Raw genomic sequence first — 19603 nt, 5'->3', positions numbered from 1 at the left:
CGAGCAGTCTGCAACGCACCTTCATCCCCACGAGGTTATTGTGGAAGTCCACCCTGGCTCGCAGGTCCTTGTTGGGCTTCCTCCCCAGGAACTCCTTGACGAACTTGTTGCTGTATTTCAGGTTGTCACCACAGCCGCCCCACTGCCAAGCCTCGCGGTTCTCCAGGTCAGGGGCTTCATCGCAGGTGCAACGCTCCATCCGCCCCGCACTGCATGCCTTGGCCATGGCGTGGGTCAGTCCTGCAGAGGAGATGGCGTACAAGAAGGCTGTCTCCTTAAAACCTGCAAGAGAGAGGAGGAGATGGCATTAATTGCAGCTGGAGCAAGGGTTACACAAAAGAAGAAAAAGTGAGGGAATCAAGGCAAAATATAGTAAGAAGGATTTGAGGAATGTCCATGCATGCCAAGCTCTACACACATCACTGATCATAGAATCACAGGATGGTTGGAGTTGGAAGGGACCTCTGGAGATCATCCAGTCCAACGCACCTGCTAAAACAGGTTCAGAGTAGATTGCACAGGAATGTGTCCAGGTGGGTTTGAATGTCCGCAGAGAAGGAGACTCCACAGCCTCTCTGGGCAGCCTGGTCCAGGGCTCTGGCAATTCAAAGAATTTTCTCCTCATATTCAGATGGAACTTCCTGTGTTTCAGTCTGCACCCATTGCCCCTCATCCTGTCATCAGGCACCACTGAAAAGAGTTTGGTTCATCCTCTTGACACCCAGCCTCGAGATATCTATCATCGTAAGTAAGATTCCCCCTCAGCTTCTCTTCTCCATGCTGAACCAACCCAGCTCTCTCAGTCTTTCCTCATGGAAAGACTGGACTCTCTCCAGTAGTTCCTTCTCCTTCTAGAACTGTGAAGCCCAGAACTGGACACAGTGCTCCAGGTGATGGTGAAGACAACACAGTGGAAAGCAAGGAATGAGAGAGAGAAGTGGCACAAAACAGGATTCAAGAATGCAAAAGAAAGCTGGCCAGCTGTGTGGCTGTCACCCTGCAGACAGTCTCTGCCTGAAAACAGGAAAAGGTGAGCAAGAGCTGGACAGGCCATGGAGGTACCATCACCATGGTACCACAATACTGCTACCAAGGAGAGACCAAATAGCAGGAAACCAGGACAAACTTCTAGTCTGATGGTTGGGGTAGAATCATGAAGGCCCCTTGTTCTTGTGTAGATGAGGTTTCTCAGGGACACAGTTTAGTGCCACTGTTGAGTTAACAGTTGAGCTTGATGATCTTGAGGGTCTGTTCCAACCAAAATGATTCTATGATTCTTCCCTGTTCCCCCACCCAAAAAAAATCCAATCAAAGAACATTTTAACAAGAGACACCTGAGGGCTGGGAAACACACAATCGCCAGCCTGTCACCCAAGACAGCAACTCACTCAAATGCCTCAAAAAGCAGTTTATAGCTCAAACCTCTCATGCACAACCCCCTTTTTTTAAACAACAACAAATACCTCCATGCTCACCTGCAGGGATGCAACAGCATCCACTCAGCTCAACAGGTAAACTGAGGCCCAGAGAGACCCATGATTTTGATCCAAATGATAAAAGTCAGAAATAAAAAGCAAACATGCCAGTATTTATAACTCCTCATTCTCCTGCTATGGAAGCCGTAAACGACTGCATATTTGAGATGCAATTCCAGAACAGCTTTGGATTCAACTCAAGAAATCCCCCACTCAGAAATAACACAAGTGGATGGTGACAGTAGTGGATATATCTGTAAGCTCGTGTGTCAACCAAGGACATGCAGAGACACTGCCAGGGCATTTTTGGAACTGTTCCTTGGGAGGTTTGTGGTAGTCCAACCAAGCTCATGTGGTGCTGCCCTGGCCCATGCCCAGGGTCTGCCCTCCCAAACCACTCCCAGGTGCACAACGCTGAATTTCAGCAGAACACAGATGAAAATCCAGTCCAGAAGACTGAAGTTTGGTTCTCCCAAAGGAGCTGACAAACCAAATCGTGGTAGGCATTGTCTGACCATTCACTGCTTATCTGGAAAAGAAGAGCAGGAACCTTTTCTGCATGGGAAAGTTAACATTAAAAACAAAACAAAATAAAAACAAAACAACACAAAAAACTACACGTGTTGTGGACACCATAAAGAGTTCAGAAACTATTTTTTTGTTGTTGTTGCTTTGTGTTTATTTTGTTTTTATTTGTTTTTCTCCTCTTTGTTTTCTCCCTGAAGTTAGACCATGTATTCTGGCAACCTAGAAACACCATCAGCATTGAAAACTCTCTCACTGAGAGGGTGGAAGAATTCTTTACTTGATTCACACATCAAAAAACTCATGGGGATGCAGACCACCCAGCTCCTTCAGGTAGAAAAATGCCTTCTAGCCTACAGAAGATGAAAGCAGCTTAGTTCAGAATTTTCTAGGTTAGAACCTAGACTGCCTGTCACAGGGATGCCACTGCTAGAGAGATGCTCCTAAACCTCCATGCTCCTGAGTTGCAGAGTTGGCCTCTTGCCACTGCTACTACTTGTGCCATGAAATGAAGAGGTACCAGTGTGCTAACAGAAGGTCCTCGGTGGAACAGGGCATGAAAACTTTTCTCAAAGAGTCTGAGACATTGCAACTAGTAGCAAACAAACAGCTTGGATGTGGTCCAGTTTAGTAGAGCGCTCAAATTTATCTACTCTGCTCTGGTGAGACCCCCCTGCAGTGCTGGTCCAGCGCTGGTTCCTCAGCACAGGACACACATGGACCTGTTGGAGAGGGGCCAGAGGAGCCACAGAAATGATCCAAGGCTGGAACAGCTCTGTTGGGGACAGGCTGAGAGAGTTGGGGTGTTCAGCCGGAGAAGAGAAAGCTCCAGGGAGACCTAATTATGGCCTTTCTGTGCTTAAATGGGGCTGATAAAGATAGGGACAGACTTTTAAGCAGGATCTGTTGTGATAGGACAAGGGGTGATGATTTTAAACTAAAGGAGGGAGATTCAAGCTGGACATGTGGAAGAAGTTTTTACACTGAGGGTGGCGAAACACTGGCCCAGGTTGCCCAGAGAGGTGGTGGATGAACCATCCCTGGAGACATCCCAGGCCAGGCTGGACAGGGCTCTGAGCAACCTGAGCTGGTGAAGATGTCCCTGCTCATGGCAGGGGGGGTACTGGATGAGCTTTGAAGGTTCCTTCAACCCAAATTATTCTATGATTCTGTGAACTAAAACCTACTTAAAGGCCTTCTGGTTTGAAGCACTAAATTCAGAGCAGTTGTGAAATCCCAGTAGAAAGTCAGTACCATGCAACCACAATGCATACCAGGTTTGACAAAAATCCAGGAGGACTGCTTCAATTTGCCAGGTTCCACCCCTCCATCAATCTCCTCATCAGCTTCAACTCTACTCCTCCCGTTCTCCATCACCGAAAGCCTCACAAATTCCCAGTGCCCATCAGCACGGGTATCATCTCGCCCACGAGCAGCTTCCAAGCAAGTTCATGTGACATTTGGCTCTGGCCAGATTTAAAGCCATCTCTGCCATGCACTATTTGATTGCACCAAGATATTTTGTAACAAGATAATGAGCTTTAAATCAATGCAGGCATTCTAACCCCCAGTGCATCGACAGCCTGCCGTCCGCAGCTATCCAGTTTCAGCCATTTCCAAAATTGTTCACGAGTATCCAAAGAGGATAACAAGTCCCTTAAACAATCCCCCGTTATTTTAAGAAACAGGTTGCATCAGTCCAACTTGCAAACCAGCGGCCAGGCTGTTCTGGTGACCAAGTGTAAAAGTGGAAGGAAAAACTTTTCCTAAGTGATATGTGGGTTTTTTTCCCTTTTCTCTTTTTTTTTTTTATGCCTCTCCCTAAAAAGCTACAATAGTCCTGCAGGAAAAGAAGCAAGCCCACACCGACATATTTGAATAGATGTGTCTTAGTGGGTGATACATGTGCCCCTTTGCCCCGGGGTACCACTTGCTGCAATGCTGAACCAGGAACCAGCAGCTCCCGTAGAGGAGGAGAAAGATTTACAGGGCAGTGTGTTATGCTGCAGGAACAACATCTGAAGGATTTACAGCATCGGTGGAGGGCAGAGATGTTGCAGGGGCATAAAACATGGGAGAATGAGACAGCAGGCAGAGCCTTGTAGCCCTCACATCTACCATTTATTACAGGGGGTCCTGACAAGGGCTTGGGGGGTGGTCCTCAATGGTGTTTTAAGTCAACTCAGGCTGCTTTGAAATACTCCTTGCCGAGGGTTGCCCATGGGGACAAACATCTGAAGGAACAAGCTGTCGCCTCCAGGTGTCAGCATGAGAAAGTGCTTGGCCTTCCCAAGGCACCACTAATCCAGAGACTCCTCTGGCATGCAGGGATATTTTTAAATGTCTTGCAGCTCTGGCTGGACCTCTTGGGTTTCATAAGGACTTGCCTTGTTTCCACTGCACTCAGTGACAGTGCATTAGTTAAGCCCCACGGCTTCTGAATTACTCCTTCTCACTAATTAGCAAGGGAAGAAGCTTTGCAAATCTCTGCTCTTATCTTTGAGCATGTCGGAACCTGGGTTTCCATGTCCAGCTCCATCGCTGAATGTGGGACTTTCTGGAAGTCACCAAAATGCTTGAAACCCATGCAAGCTATCTGTAAAATCGTCCTTCAGCATCATTAGCTTCAGTCCAGAAATAAGAACTGGGCTTTACTTGAAGAGTGTGGAAAATTGGACTATGTGAGGTCAGTCGTGCAAAGGAGAGACAAAAATCCCACCTGCTCCTCCAATACTCTCAGCTTCTAGTGATCTCCACCTGAGCTGCTAGAAAGGGGTGTGGGAATTACCCACCACTCACATCCAGGGACCTTTTCCCTGAGTAGAGCAGTAACAGGACACACAAACATTTGCAGGTTTTGCCTTGCACTATGATAGGACCCTCCACATCCCTGCTACTGGGACAGCACAATTCTGCCTTATTTCCCTTAACAAGGTATTTTCTTGATTTCTTTCCTGAAAGATTGGCATAAAAAAAAACCCAGAAAAATAAAATAATTAAAAAAAAAAAAAAAAGCAAGGGGGAACAACTTTAGAAACTTTAACACTTTCTCCTCCAGCAACAGCTCAGCCTCCAGCAGAACAGAGGAGGAGCCGGAGCTACTGGTTGCAGACACACAGATGAACGTCTCCAGCTCCAAGGAGAGGAGCTGTGGCCAGCAGTGGGAAGCCAGCAGGGTTTACTTCACTAGTAAAAGCACATAAATTACTGCCATACAGCACACCCTTCGCCTGCTGTGCACTTCCATGGGTGAGCTGAGCCCGGCTTTGCTTTTATCTTCTACAAGCTCTTTTTGGAGCTGTGGGAAGGTGGTGACCCACTCCTGGCAAAGGATGCACCAGGATGATTGGTGGCCCTTCCAGTACTCAAAAGGAGCCAATAAGAAAGATGGAGACAGACTTTTAAGCAGGATCTGTTGTGATAGGACAAGGGGTGATAAACTAAAAGAGGGGAGATTCAGGCTGGACATAAGAAATAAATTTTTTACACTGAGAGTGGTGAAACATTGGCCCAGGTTGGCCAGAGAGGTGGTGGATGAACCATCCCTGGAGACATCCCAGGCCAGGCTGGACGGGGCTCTGAACAACCTGAGCTTGTGAAGATGTCCCTGCTCATGGCAGGGGTGGCACTGGATGAGCTTTGAACATTCCTTCCAACCCAAACTATTCTATGCTTCTATGACCAATCCGTAAAACATCAGGGAAGCTGATGGGTGCAGGAGGTGCCGATCAAAACCCTTTCCCCACTCACCTCTCTTTAGCAAACTGGCCCGGTAGCGACCCTCGAGGGTGCAGTTCCAGCGCTCAAAGCGAAACTGGTATTGGCACTCCAGCGCGCTCATGCTGATCGCCTCCATCAAGGTCTCGGCCACGCCGGGGTCCCGCCGGCACATCCTGCGCTGCTTCTTCTCCAGCTTCAGGCGGTCACAGACTTTGTAGTGGGCTTTGACGGCAGCTTCCTCCATTTCTGAGGTCAGAGGGAGGATGGTCAGGGGTTCGTTCCCCGTCAGCCTGTGGAGGAACAAAGAGGGACAGCGGTGAGGAGAGAGAAATAGAGCCCATGGTAGAAATATGGGCCAAACGACTTGTTGGAGAGGGTCTAGAAAAGGCCACAAAAATGATGCAAGGCTGGAATAGCTCTGCTAGGAGGACAGGATGAGAAAGTTGAGGTGTTCAGCTGGAGAAGAGAAGGCTCCAGGGAGACCTTATTGTGGCCTTTCTGTGCTTAAAAGGGGCCAATAAGAAAGATGGGGACAGACTACTGAGCAGACTCTGTTGTGATAGGACAAGGAGTGATGGTTTCAAACTAAAGGAGGGGAGATTCAGGCTGGACATGAAGAAATTCTTTACAATGGGGGTGGTGAGAGCCTGGCCCAGGTTGGCCAGAGAGATGGTGGATGAACCATCCCTGGAGACACCCCAAGACAGGCTGGACAGGTCTCTGTGCAACCTGAGCTGGTGAAGATGTCCCTGCTCATGGCAAGGGTGGGAATGGATGAACTTTGAACGTCCCTCCCAACCACAACTGTTTTATGATTCTGTGGTGGGATTTGGCTTCCACCAGCTGAGCACCCACATGGACTTGCTGCTGCCCCCGCAAGGGGTGATTTTACAGCCAGGTTCTCTCTGTAGTGTGTGACCAAGGTGGGAGCAAGAGGAAAAAGGGTAAGAAGCAATATTTGGATTGATGTGCTCTACGAGCTCTCACAGAGCTTGTCTGGCCATAAGACCTTTGCAATCTCCACCACAGAACTGCATTGAAAACTGAAATAGGGAAGAAATAATGGAAGGTATCTAACTGCATGAACTTTGGGAACTAGTCAAAAGTGAAGTGCAGTGCTGCCACTCTCATATGCATTAAAAAAAATTAAAATAAAAATCAGCACATCAATCAGAACTAGCTTAGGAAGTGGGATAGGGTGATTCATCCCACCAGACCACAGAGAGACACACTGAGAAAGCACATACACTCTGCCCTCAGCAGAGGAGATCCTGACATAAAACCAAACGAGCCGCAGCCTGAGGCTTGAGAGCAGCATACGCTTTTACAGGCAACACTGCCAAATGCTTTTACAAGTGAAAACGAGCTCAAAACCTAAAAAATGACCCCAATGTCGCATTGCCTTCTCCCCTCCCCTGCCTCCTCTGAGAACAAGGCCCTCGACTTGTACAATGCACAACAAAAGAAGCCAGCGTACTGTTCCCGGTGTCAAGTGACGAGCTGCTGGAAAAGGACCAGGCTGGCATCGGCCCCGGGGAGCAGAGAGGCTGGAGGAACATCTGCTGGGCTCAGGAGCGGGTTTGTTGGCCAAGCTGCCCGCACCCCGCTCTCCTGGCTCTGTCCTGTTCCGGCCAGGTGCCAGTCCACGCAGTCAATGGGAATCACTATGTTGGGCTTTGAAGGACATGAAGACACATTTTCCCAGCCAAAAAAAGGAAGAACTGCTTAAAGCCAGAACTAAAAAAACACGCTGAAACGTTGCGGTCCTGCACAGGCGAGCACAAAGATGGGTCACAGGCTTAGACATCTCCATCGCTGCAGGACCACTGGGAGAAATGGGGTGGTGGGCACAGGAGAGGAGCACACACTCACCCGCTTTGCTGAACACAGACAGACTTTGGAAATGCTTTAAAATCCCACCTGTCCTACAGGAGCAGTGGTTTGTTAGTTTAATTTTAATGAGTATTTCTCCCTAATCGGTGGGATGCATCGTGCCAGGAGCACAGTCCCACAGGGCAAGCAGCTAGGATGCCTCAGATCTCAAACCTCCCTGCACAATGGGCACAAAATCATGACCTGAGCCACAGGCAGCAACATCCCATACAGATCCAATCATTACTGATGGTTTAATAAGATGAGGAAAAAAAAAAAAGCTGAGTTTAGGGTGTTTTCTGGTTTTGTTTCCTGTCTTTTTGGATTGGTTTTGGTTTTTTGGTGTGTGTGTGTGTATGTGTTTGTTTGAGTTTGGGTTTCTTGTTACTTTTTTGTTTGTTTTGTGTGTTTAGGGGAACAGAGGCTAGCAGGGAAACATTCCCCTTCAGTTACCTGTGAAAATATTAGAATCTCAAGAAAAAAACTGCAATAGCTAAAGTGAAGTCAGAATGATTTGTAGGAAACATGGAAAGCTAGTGTAATCTGTATAAACTTCCAACAAAGTTTGGTTTATTTCCCCTCAAATTCTGCTGCCCCAAAAGTGATAAAAAAGCATCCAAAAGGACAAAGTGCCAACTGACAAATGTTATCCCTTATGTTTTTGCTCTGTCTGGACTGGGACAGAGTGGGGACATCACCCAGCCCTGGTGCCCCATGAACTGAAGCTCCAAGCAGGCTTGTTCAAGAGAAAGGTGGCTTGATCTGAGCTTCCCAGTAGTAAAGAAGGTCTCCAGGACATTCATTCCTGGCCTCCATCAATACTTCTGCTCTGAAGGTTCACCCCTGCAAGCTTTCACATTTGGTGCAAGAGCTGGCAAAGGAAAGCGAGGGAGGCATGAAAGCATTTTCTCCAGCTCCCCAGTTTACCTTTTCAATTGAGCAGGTATTGTTCAGCTAAATGTTCTGGAAAACATAAGCTCCAAGTATCATGTAGCAGATGGCTATCACAGGGAGAAGGGACACAGGAATTGATTCTACAGTCGAGATTTCTGTAGAGCAGTTGGTGATTTTGAGCCCCTTCACCACCTTTCCCCTTAGATGCTTGGCTTTGAGATACATGCAATTGGGTTGTGCTATCAGCAGCTACACTTTGACATATCTCCAAAGTGGGTCCCGATAAAAGTCACCTAAACAAAAACAAAATAACGAGCCCAGGATGGGGAGAATGTAGAAAACAGGATTTGTGGTGAGCACAATGCCAGAGGACAGCCCTCCAGCAGCCAGCTTAGAACCCATAGAAACAATAGAAAAATGTCAGAAACGTCCATTTTCAGTGCTCTGTGCAAAAGGCTGAGGTAGGAGTTCACCAGCTCTGATATCTGGGACACTTGGGTAACAACTGTAGCGACACGGGAAAGCTGGGTCAGCATGCAGAACTTCACCCCTTCAAGAACACCACCCCCTTCTGAGAAAACAACCCAAAGACAAGGCACTAACACCATGTTCTTATAGGGAAGGCATAAGAACACCTTTTTCCACCTCCTGTTTCCTGATGCAGCTCTGCCCTGTCCTCACACATTAGCGAAAAGAGGACATGAAAATCTGGTGAAAACAAGCCCATCCATCACTGTCATTGCTTAGACTAATTTCACTGGTTTTCAAGCTGGTCTGAATCAGATCGAAGCAAATGAATTAGGAAAGCATCTCCAGAACAAGACAAGGAGTAAATTTAGGGGGAAGGGGCTTCTCTTTTTTTTCCTAGCCAGGAAGCAATGAAGCTCTTCCAGGTGAAGACCTCCATGAGTGAAAGCAGCACACATGCACAAACACACAAGTTTTCCCTCCCCAGCGCTGGACATGTGCCCAAATCAGCAGGGGAGGACCGATGCAGCAGCCTTAGCTCTGCAGACATATTCCAGCAGCCCTGGAGAAGAAGGGTGAGGTGGCACTTTTCAGAGCATGGCATCAATAATAAACAAGCGCAGGCAGAGCCAGGGAGAGCCGGTGCCCCCACCTGAAATGCTGCCTCGGAGCTGCCGCTGCATGGAACCTTTATAATCCTATAAAGCCCTTTTATGCAACCTAGGCTGAGTGAGGTCCCGTAAGGCAACGGTGTCAGAGTCGGATGCTTTCTCAGCTCCTCACAAAGACCAAGCTGTTCCTTTCAAGGAAATTTTTGGGGGCAGGGGAGAAGGTAGAGGTGTTTTATTTTATACACACCCAATCCACAACTGTTACAATTAGCACTCTGTGCAATTGTGTTATTTTCAATTGAGGGGGCTGAGCATGAGATGAAGGTGTTTGTCCACCAAGAACCTGGAGAGAGACCAAACAGCACATTGCATGCAAACCAGGAACCTTTAACTCTCCGGAAATTAACTCTGGCCTCTATGAGCACAATATGAATCTACAAAGTCAGGAGACCATTTCTGCTTCATAATTTGACTTAATCTTCTGTGCACCTTGTCCGACTCTTGCTTTGAGTGGCACACTTGCCCTGTCCAGACCTCAGGAAGGACTTGGTTGCTCAGTGCCATACCCACCTCCCTGAAAGGAACCTTTGCAACATCATTTGCACTGTTCTCCTTCCAATTCAATGTCATTAGTTCGAAGCCAGGAAAACAGAAGGTTTATTATCACCAGCAAGACCTATACAGTTTGCACATGCACTACTGGTGGCGCTCGGCTGCCTTGGTTGTGAACTTCATGTCAAACATCTCTAATTTCTTTGCCATCCTGGAGTTCAGACTCCAATCACTGAGGCTTGGGAGCGAACCCAAAAACAGCCCCTGCCACAGCACAACTCACACTGATAGCTGTGCAGCCAAGTTTTATCTGTAGCACCACAGAATGACTGCCCTTCCAGAGAAGAAATTCAAGATGGGTCTTGCTTTCAGCTCATCTCAGAAGTCAAGGGTTTTTATAGCCTCGTCAGCTCACACTTCCATCAGTGCCCCTGTATTTTCCCTTATTTAACTGGGGATTTTCCTGGTAAGAATTTGTGGGGGATGAGACAGAAGTAAGGCGCCTGCATAGACCTGTGAGCGCACTCTTGTTTTTGACGTGCTCAAGAGTTTCCTTTGCAAATGCCGCCAGAGACGCGAGCCAAGGTGAGCTGCTTTCCTGCAAGGAAACGCCTCTGCTATACCCGCCTGGAATGACAGACCTGCTGAAATATTGCATTCCTACCCCGGTGCTTCCTTCACTGCCGGGAGATTTATCTTTAGTACATCTGTACAAAGATCTAATTGATTCTAATTTCACTTTTTACATTAATGTCTTTCCCTCAGCATTGCTACTCTTTTGATCCTTTTTCTTCTCTCTCCATTACTTTTACTTTTTTAATAATAATTAAAAAAAAATGTTTGAAAAGTTGAGAACTTTCATACTAACTTTCTTCACTGTAATACTCAAATTAATGATTCTACAAATTAAGGAGGCAGACTGAATTATGCTGGACACCAGGCTTATACTATTGTAGCTTGCATCCAACAACCTTCAGCTGCCCTCTCTTCCCCTCACCATCACTTCCCACACTGCAAAGAACCTTTCCTAGACTTTCTTGAACCTTTCCTAGACTGCTCTGCCATCGTCCCTCCAACCCACAAAGCCTAAATACTATTTGAATTGCAACAAGCCAAAAGTCCAAGAAAATGCTGAATTCCATTGTGAGTTGGCCATTGAAGAATCAACTTCCTCATTCTGTATTCTGTATTGTGTTGCTTGGGGTTTTCTTTTAAGTGTTCACAGGTACAAGTGCCACCATTGTGCTCACACTGTAACCCAATGTCCTTTGGAGGAAACTATGTGAAGAGCACTCAACCACCTCATTCCTGCTCTTCCCAGAGCTGCCAGAATAATTGGTAGACCCCCAAATCATTCCAGATCAGAGAAGGCTTTCTCTTCTTTGCTACTAAATAATTAGATCTCTATTTTCTATCTACCCCTCAAAGTCTATGTCACCTTACTCAGATCACAAAATCCAGTCCCACACACGCTAGTTTCAAAATTCACTCCCATTTGCTGAGCTACAAAGCCAAAGGTTTCCTACTTTGGCTAATGTATACACATGCAAAAAATAAGATCCCATATCCCCTTAAGTCCTCACAAAAAAATATAATGTAAGGTATTCTCCAAGGCTCAGCAAGGATTTCTTGGTTTCCACAATATCCTGCTATCTCAGTACATTAACTCCCTTAATGAAGATTGCTCTGTTAGAGTTATTCACTTTTAGCTCAACCCCTTTCTGGCATAATTTTTCCACCAATCTCCTCTGCCATTGTACTGTGACATTGTGAGGGTCTGAGAAGGTGACAGGAGGAAAAGTGTTTCTCCCAGCCCTAGAAAACATAGATCACCTAGGACTTCACAGGACAGAGATGAACAGCCTGCACTGCACCTACAAATACAAACCAACTAAAACTCCGTTTATCTTGGTACGTTGCTCCCCTTATCATCATCCACAGACCACTGCCCCTTACACATGCTAGATCTCTTCCTTTGAGATCTTTCCCAATCAACTCTCTGCTTTGTGCTCACCTTTTTGCTCTTCATGTCATTCTCCACAAACAATGGAGTCTTGCTGTTGGAGACCATTAAACAAAGCAAAGAAAAATTAGAAACTCAAGGAACAAATACAGCTATCCTCATCATTGGATCTCCTTCTGAGTGGTGGGAATTAGGAGGATAGAGAGGAGAAAAGCTAAAGCATGGGGGAATTTCCAACCCAATAGATGATTCTTAACAGGGAAGCAATCAGTCTCCATACTTCCTGATGAAGTATGCTCAAATGGATTTTTTTCTCCTTTTCATTTTATTTTTTAGGAGACAAATATGCAGATTTTTTTAGGCTTCAGTCATTCAAACTTGTCTTCGATCACTCCTCTGCCTGGATAGATCTATACAGTGGTTTCCTCTGAGCATCCTGTACAAGAGAATGGAGGAGTGGACATGTAAAGATCCTGCTACACATGCCTGCCAGGCTCTTAGGTCCTATCAAAAGTTATTCCTAGCATCCAGCAAAAAAGAGAAATAATAGCTACTTCTGGAAGAAAGAATTTACTGGTGCAAATCCCCAGCTCTTGCCTTTCCAACCCCACTTTCCTGAATGCTTCTAACACTCACAGCAGCCAATCTGATCCTGAATCATTATGCTTTTTTTAGGAACAGAGATAATTTATTCCCTAAGTTTCCCACTTTAGCCTTAGCTGAATTTCACACAGAAATCAGAGGACTTTTCCCAAGCTGCTAAACACAGCAATCCAAGAAAGTGGAATCTTCCCAAGCCAGCTGTCCTGCACCAAGAAGAGACCTGGACCCCAAGCACCTTTAGACCAGTTCAGATGGGATTTTTCTGTGAATGGGGCAAGACATAGATGGTTGCCTCCCAAATACAGCATGGTTACTGCATATATAAATAAGCTTCCATGCAATTTCCTGCCAGAACATGCCCTCAACTTCTCCTGTACAAATTACCAAAAGTTTGGCACATAGCACATGAGGGCAAAATTTAGCAGCTGAAGGAAAATTACTTCAATGAATGAACAGGGAATACGTGACTTGGTTCAGATGTGGAGGGCTGGAGATGTTCTCATTACAGTGCATTCCTGAGTAGGACCTGTGGGACCAAGGTGCTATGAGGAGCAGCTATTTTTGCACTGTGGCAATCGGAAGGACCACAAGCAAATACTTCAAGCTACTGCAGCATTTCCCACTCATGTGAAGCAGAAGATCCGCATGGGTTGTGAATTACAGCTAATAGTGTCCCACTGAATTAAGGAATCATTGTGTTCCCTTCTGCTTCCCTTTCCCCAGTGAGAAGGGCATCAACAATCACAGGAAAACCCCACAGGAGAAGGAGGAATCACGTTTGGGTCTTTCAGCCCTTGGTGGTGTTCCTGAAGCACAAGACTGAACTATTCTTCTTTTTTGCCCCCTCCTTACAACAAACCTTGTTCAGAAAGGTGACAACCTTTGATAGGACAACCAATGACAGGACAAGGGGTAATGGGGTCATGTCATTGACATCATGACAATTCAGGGGTAATGGATACAAACCGGAACACAAAAGGTTCCACTTAAATTTGAGAAGAAACTTCTTCTCAGTGAGGGTGACAGAGCCTGGCCCAGGCTGCCCAGGGAGGTTGTGGAGTCTCCTTCTCTGCAAACATTCCAACCCACCTGGACACCTTCCTGTGTAACCTCATCTGGGTGTTCCTGCTCCATGGGGGGATTGCACTGGATGAGCTTTCCAGGTCCCTTCCAACCCCTGACATTCTGGGATTCTGTGAAAGTTTCCAGTCCATAAAAGCAAAAGACTATTTTAGGTAAATATCAGAGTTGCAGCATTAAGGTTCACCAGCATGGAAACAATATCAAGGAAAAAGCAAATATCAATATTTGCAAGATTCCCTTTACAATTCCCATAGCTTGTGCTGAACAGTTCCCAGCGCCAAAGTGCCTTTGGAAAAAACACTGCAGGATTTTTGAGGAGGGGGTGTTCAGTTTATACAGCTCGATGACTATCAGTTGCCCTCAGCTGGGACATCCCAAGTAGCTTGGCCCCAAGAGCTACCAGCAACCTAATTCCACTGGAATAACCCATTTTGTCTGTAAGCGAGCAGAGGTGGACAAAGGAGGCAGGGAGGGGGGAGAAGGAAGAGAAGGTTGTTTCCTCTCCCCCTTCATCCTCTCAAGAATGAAACAGCAATCAGCGAGATTTATGAAGGATTTTCAACCCAACTTAAAACTGGCCGGTGAACCGCGGTGCCAGTGGAATGCACGGGCCAGGCGGCAAAAGGGGCTTTCACTAACGATTTAATATGGAATTAGCTTTGCCCTTCACAGCCTGTGCCAGGAATTACACCCCCCTGGCCTGGGCAGCTCCCAGACCCCCACCCCACAACCCATCACTGCTCCTTATCCCAGCCACTGCTTATTTTTGTATTTTTAGTTTAGCATTCCTCTTGGCATGGGTCCCACTAGACCGTAGGCAACAAGTACCTGTGAGTTTTGGTGCAGGGAAGTGGTAAATGGGGAGCAAAGCGATAGAAGAAGATGAAGAAATAAGCTCAGAAGAAAAAAAAAAGACTTGTTTTAACCCATTTAGCTCTCCACAGTGTGGAAGGAGTAAAGAGAGGTTTGCAGAATATTTTCCATGATGAGCTGGAGAGAGATTTGCACATGCACATCAGATCTATGCTGTATAGTAACACCTCCTTGCAGAAGGAAGACAATACTAACATAAGGTAGGTTTGGATTTTTTAATTATTGTGGGTTTCTTCATTTGTTAGGTATTTTTTGTGGGTTGTGGTGTAGATTTTTTTGTTGTTTGCTTGGGATTTTTTGGGGAGAGAGGAGTTGTTTTGTCAGATCCCTGGTGCAATAAAAACCAGCTCAGCTGCATCCTTGACATGGGCTTAGAGCAGTTTGTTTTAATCTAGAACTGGGCCTAAGAACTCTCCATAACATAGAAAACAAGGGATATTTCTAGATCACATTTACAGAAAATATACATAACCATCTCTCTCCCCACCTTGCCTTTGAATTTTTTCTGGTGGGGTTGAGGACCAGGAGAAGATCACAGATATAATGGATCACACAAAGGAATACAGTAGAATAATTTATACCTTATTTTAAAGAACGCAGACCAAAAGAAACAGATCAGGTGCTCAATGGCATGATTTTCTGGCAACAAAATGTTGAGCCATATGCAAACTCTATTACATCTGCTCCTACCTAAAGCCCAAATTCCTAAAAGCCAGAGTGTCATCTTTGCTATTAACCTGCAGCAATAGCTTTGGTTTTCTGTTCCAAGCAAAGGAAACCCAAGTTCTTGGTCTTTCTTGGTAGCTTCCCTTGTCTAGAGACAGTTGCACGTAACAAAGGACATCTAACCTTTGAAATTTAAACAAAGAGAACCCAAAACCCCATAGATCATAGAACTATTTTGGTTGGAAAAGACCCTCAAGATCATCAAGTCCAACCATTAACCCAACCCCTGGCACTACCCATGTCCCCAAGAACCTCATCCACACATCTGTCCAACCCTCCAGGGATGGTGACTCCAGCACTGCCCTGGGCAGCCTGTTCCAATGCCCCACAGCCCTTTGGGGAAGAAATTGTTCCTAATATCCAATCTAAACCTCCCCTGGCACAATTTAGGGTCATTTTCTCATCCTATTGCTTGTTATATGGGAGACCACCACCCTCTGTGCAGAGATCAGACCTGCTGACTCAGGCCACATGCAGCATTAAAAAAAAAAAAGTAATAAATACAAGACTGAGAACGGAGCCTGTTTTCCAAACAGCGCATCATTTATCTGCAAGGCTTATTGCCACCAGATGTCGTGAAGCCGAAAATTACGAACAGGTTCCAAGAGGGAATAGACAGATTCAGGAAAGGGCGGTTCACCCAGGTGGGTGATGGAACCCGAGGGCTTGAATACAACCTCTGGCTGAGGACATGCCAGGAGACGCATCACTTGTCCCATTTCTCTTTGGCTTCCTCAGATGTCCATGCCTGGTTGAAGAAACTTTTGGTTTGTCCCTATAAGGTAGTTACTACGTTCTCAGCACCAAGACAGGTACCTATAAGAGATGCACTGCAGAGTCTCTTTGGCTGCAGGATTTATAGCATCATTCCAGGACCTAAAGGGGACCTGCGAGAAAGCTGGAGGGACTTTCTGCAAGGACATGTAGTGATAAGACAAGGGGTAATGGCTTTAAACTGAAAAAGGGGAGATTTAAATTAGATACAAGGAAAAAATTCTTCCACATGAGGGTGGTGAGGCACTGGAACAGGTTGCCCAGAACAGCTGTGGATACCCCATCCCTGGAAGTGTTCAAGGTCAGGTTGGTTGGGGCTTTGAGCAACCTGGTCTAGTGGAAGGTGACCCTGCCCATGGCAGGGAGGTTGGAATGGGATGATCTTTACAATCCCTTCAAAGCCAAACCATTCTATAGTTCTATGATTTAATTCACACTCTCCAACCCTTTGGATGACAGCAGGAACTGACCCAGTGGTGACAAGCACACGCCACACACTAGCACACTGTAAGAAATTTCTTCCTCAAAGAAAGAGGGTGGTAAAATCCTGTCCCAGGTTGCCCAGAGAGGTGGTGGACGAACTATCCCTGGAGACATCCCCGGCCAGGCTGGATGGAGCTCTGAGCAACCTGAGCTGCTGAAGATGTCCCTGCTCATGACAGGGGTGGCACTGGACGAGCCTTGAAGGTCCCTTCCAACCCAAACTGTTCTATGAATGCTTTGCAATGCTGGGTTGATGGATTCATACAGCCAGCTCTTTCTGCAGAGACACTATTGCTGTCGTGCTTGCTTTGGGCAACCCCACCTCCACAGTGCCAGCAGCAACCCTGCCCCATTCCCAGCAATCCCACCACATCCCCAGCAGCAACCCAGCCGCCCACGGCAGCCCTCAGCACGCCGGGACGTGGACGTGCCTCGCACGGCTCCAGCGACAGCACGGCCAGCCATGTGTCAGTGTCAGTCTCTCCCACCCGCTCCTGCCAGGGAACGCATCTGAGTTCATCATGAATCACCCATTTGTCTCACTAACACCTCAGCCAGCCCTTTTGTTAAGCCTTTATCTACCCAATTTAACAGCTCCACAGCACGCACCACACAGCAGGACTTGGCCTCTTCTTTCCACCCCCCCTTCCCCATCCCGTCTGTGGGATAAATCGTCTGTCGTTCCCGAACACTGCCCGGTCTGTTCTCGGCAGATGCTGCAGTTACGGAGCTGCCCTTGCCCAGACCACAGAGATTGGCAGCCAGGGAAGAAAAACTGTTTGGAGCCAATGCAGCAGCTTCACCTCCCAGCCTGGAGATCTCTCTGTGCACACACACGCTCAAGTAGCACAGTAGCAAAGGGAAAATAAAGGTTATTCTGGAGACAACACAAATCTCAGAAGCTTGAAGTTGAACCTTTGAATGGAAATAGCTCCCCAAGTTTGTTGGGACAGAAAAACTGAAGAATGAGCTTCCTCCTCCTTCCCCAGCCGTAGCTTTTATATCCAGGTCCCAGCTGGACGCAAACTGGCTCCCAGTCAATTTCTGGACAAATGACAGTTTCTAGAAACAGGCATGCAGATTAATGCAGAAGGGGGTTTTCACCTCCCCCTCCCCTCAAAACATTTTACCCAGCCCCTATTTTATATCGTACGGAGGTCAGCTCGTGGAGTATTTAGATGGTTGGGCAGTTTGACACATCATCTGATCTATTTTAGGAGCAGTTTACAGCTCTGCAATTCCTCCTCTGCACAACAGCGATAGCTTTTCCACTCTAATGTCATATTATCCTCATGGCAGGTTTAAAAACTAAACAGGTGAAAAAACAAACTTTCTGGGCACTGGAGAGAGCAGGATGCATGAGATGCAGATTATGCTGATGGGATGGTTCAAGTTTATCCTCATTCTGAGCCCCAACAGAATGAACTGTGAACACAGAGGCTGGTTCCTTACAAAACTCAAGAGAAGGATACTCAAAATCTCTTGCATAAAGGTCATCCCATGACAAAAGGTGTCTTATGAATGTCTTTCAGAAGGAGCTTCACAGTCTTGAGGTTTCACAAGCCTCAGATGAAACTTCAGCAGTCGGATCTTCAGCTAAGCAAGTTAAATCTGGCCAAGGTTCCAAACTCATCAGATAAGGATAAACCACCAGTGCAGGAGATGTTCTCACTGGTGTATCCTAGAACAGGTTCCTATGAAGCCAACCAACATCACATCTTGCTGTCTTCTGCTCCAAATGCAAGGGTTCGACACGGTCCTTCCCTCACTGCCATCCATTGAACAACATTACTCTTTTCCTTGATCTTCTCCAGCACCCCAAAACACGGCTCCTCCACATCACAATTTGTCCCAGCAAGAAGATGGAAAGAATAAAAACCATGAACATCTGTCATCAGTCTTCTAACATCCATTCACCACCACCAGGAAAGGCCCAGGTCTCACACCACCATAGCAATGATGCAACCCTTCCTCAACAGACTGAATCCATGAACACTTCTGTGGAAGGGAAGCAGATGCTGTAACAGCATCTAATCACAGGTGATGAATACATTGATTTTAATGGCCAAGATGTCTTTAACAGGCCTGTGCTGCTGGCAGGACCCTAAGCTTTTGAAGGTGACTGGACTACAGAATATCAACAAGGACTTGAGCCAGACCTACCTTTGCCAGAACTTCAGGTGAATACCCTCAGAATACTTGGCAACTTCAGCATATACATCTTTGTGATGCTATACAGAGTTTATATGAAGAATCATATTAATCAAAATACTATAGCCCAGAAAGAGCCAAAGCTTTATTCTAATAGTGCTGCTGAATAGATGGGGCTGCATACCATCCATCTTCAAAGCAACACATTTGTGCTCAGTAATTAAAGGAAAACCCTTTATGCGTTGTATTAAAAAGGCATCTGGGGCACAGTTGACCAACTAGCATTAAGCAAAGCATTTCCTTCCTGTATTGATCATCCCTCCATCCAACTAAGTTGCATTAAAAAGGCAGGAGGGTGGATAACAAGCCAAGTGTTATACATCGCAAATTCTGATTAGATTATGAAACTTTAAGACGATCTTAACAAGTGGACAGTGTGCATTTTACATAATTAGCTTGTTACTTATAAATGCCTTCCATAGTGCCAATGGCAGATTTTCACCACCTAAAATAGCCTAAAGCTGTTGGATTCAAGAACTCCTGCCATCCCAATTTAGATCAACTCAAATACAGAAACCACGAGGTGGTTTCGTTACACCAAGATTAAGAATTGAATCGGCTCTTGTGTGCCTGGATGTTGGAAGGGGTAAAAGATTACAGAGGGCAAAGACATTATGTCACACTGCACCTCGCCAGCCCAGTCCTCACCTAATGTAAAAGCTGTTCTTGCCAGCATTTTGACAGATTTCAAGTTTCTTTTGGAAGGACATAGCCTCACTTTAAGACTGGACATAAAGATGTACCATTGTTGGATGCCACAGCTCTATCCA

The 19603-nt window shown here is 46.3% G+C and overlaps 1 protein-coding gene across 1 annotated transcript in view; it reads right to left on the bottom strand.

Moving 5' to 3' along the window:
* WNT9A (Wnt family member 9A) overlaps positions 1 to 19603 on the bottom strand; it is a gene marked incomplete at its 3' end in the record, with an annotated part of 57336 nt that overhangs the window by 13606 nt on the left and 24127 nt on the right. Inside the window, exons 2-3 of the mRNA XM_080339378.1 lie at positions 5751 to 6010; positions 20 to 282 (exon numbers count right to left, since the gene is read on the bottom strand). Of these exons, the coding sequence (XP_080195504.1) occupies positions 20 to 282; positions 5751 to 6010 (523 nt within the window). The remainder of the gene's footprint in view (positions 1 to 19; positions 283 to 5750; positions 6011 to 19603) is intronic.

The sequence above is a fragment of the Nesoenas mayeri genome, assembly GCF_963082525.1.
Source record: "Nesoenas mayeri genome assembly, chromosome: 2".
NCBI classification, from domain to species: domain Eukaryota; kingdom Metazoa; phylum Chordata; class Aves; order Columbiformes; family Columbidae; genus Nesoenas; species Nesoenas mayeri.
This window is presented reverse-complemented; position numbering and strand designations above follow the sequence as displayed.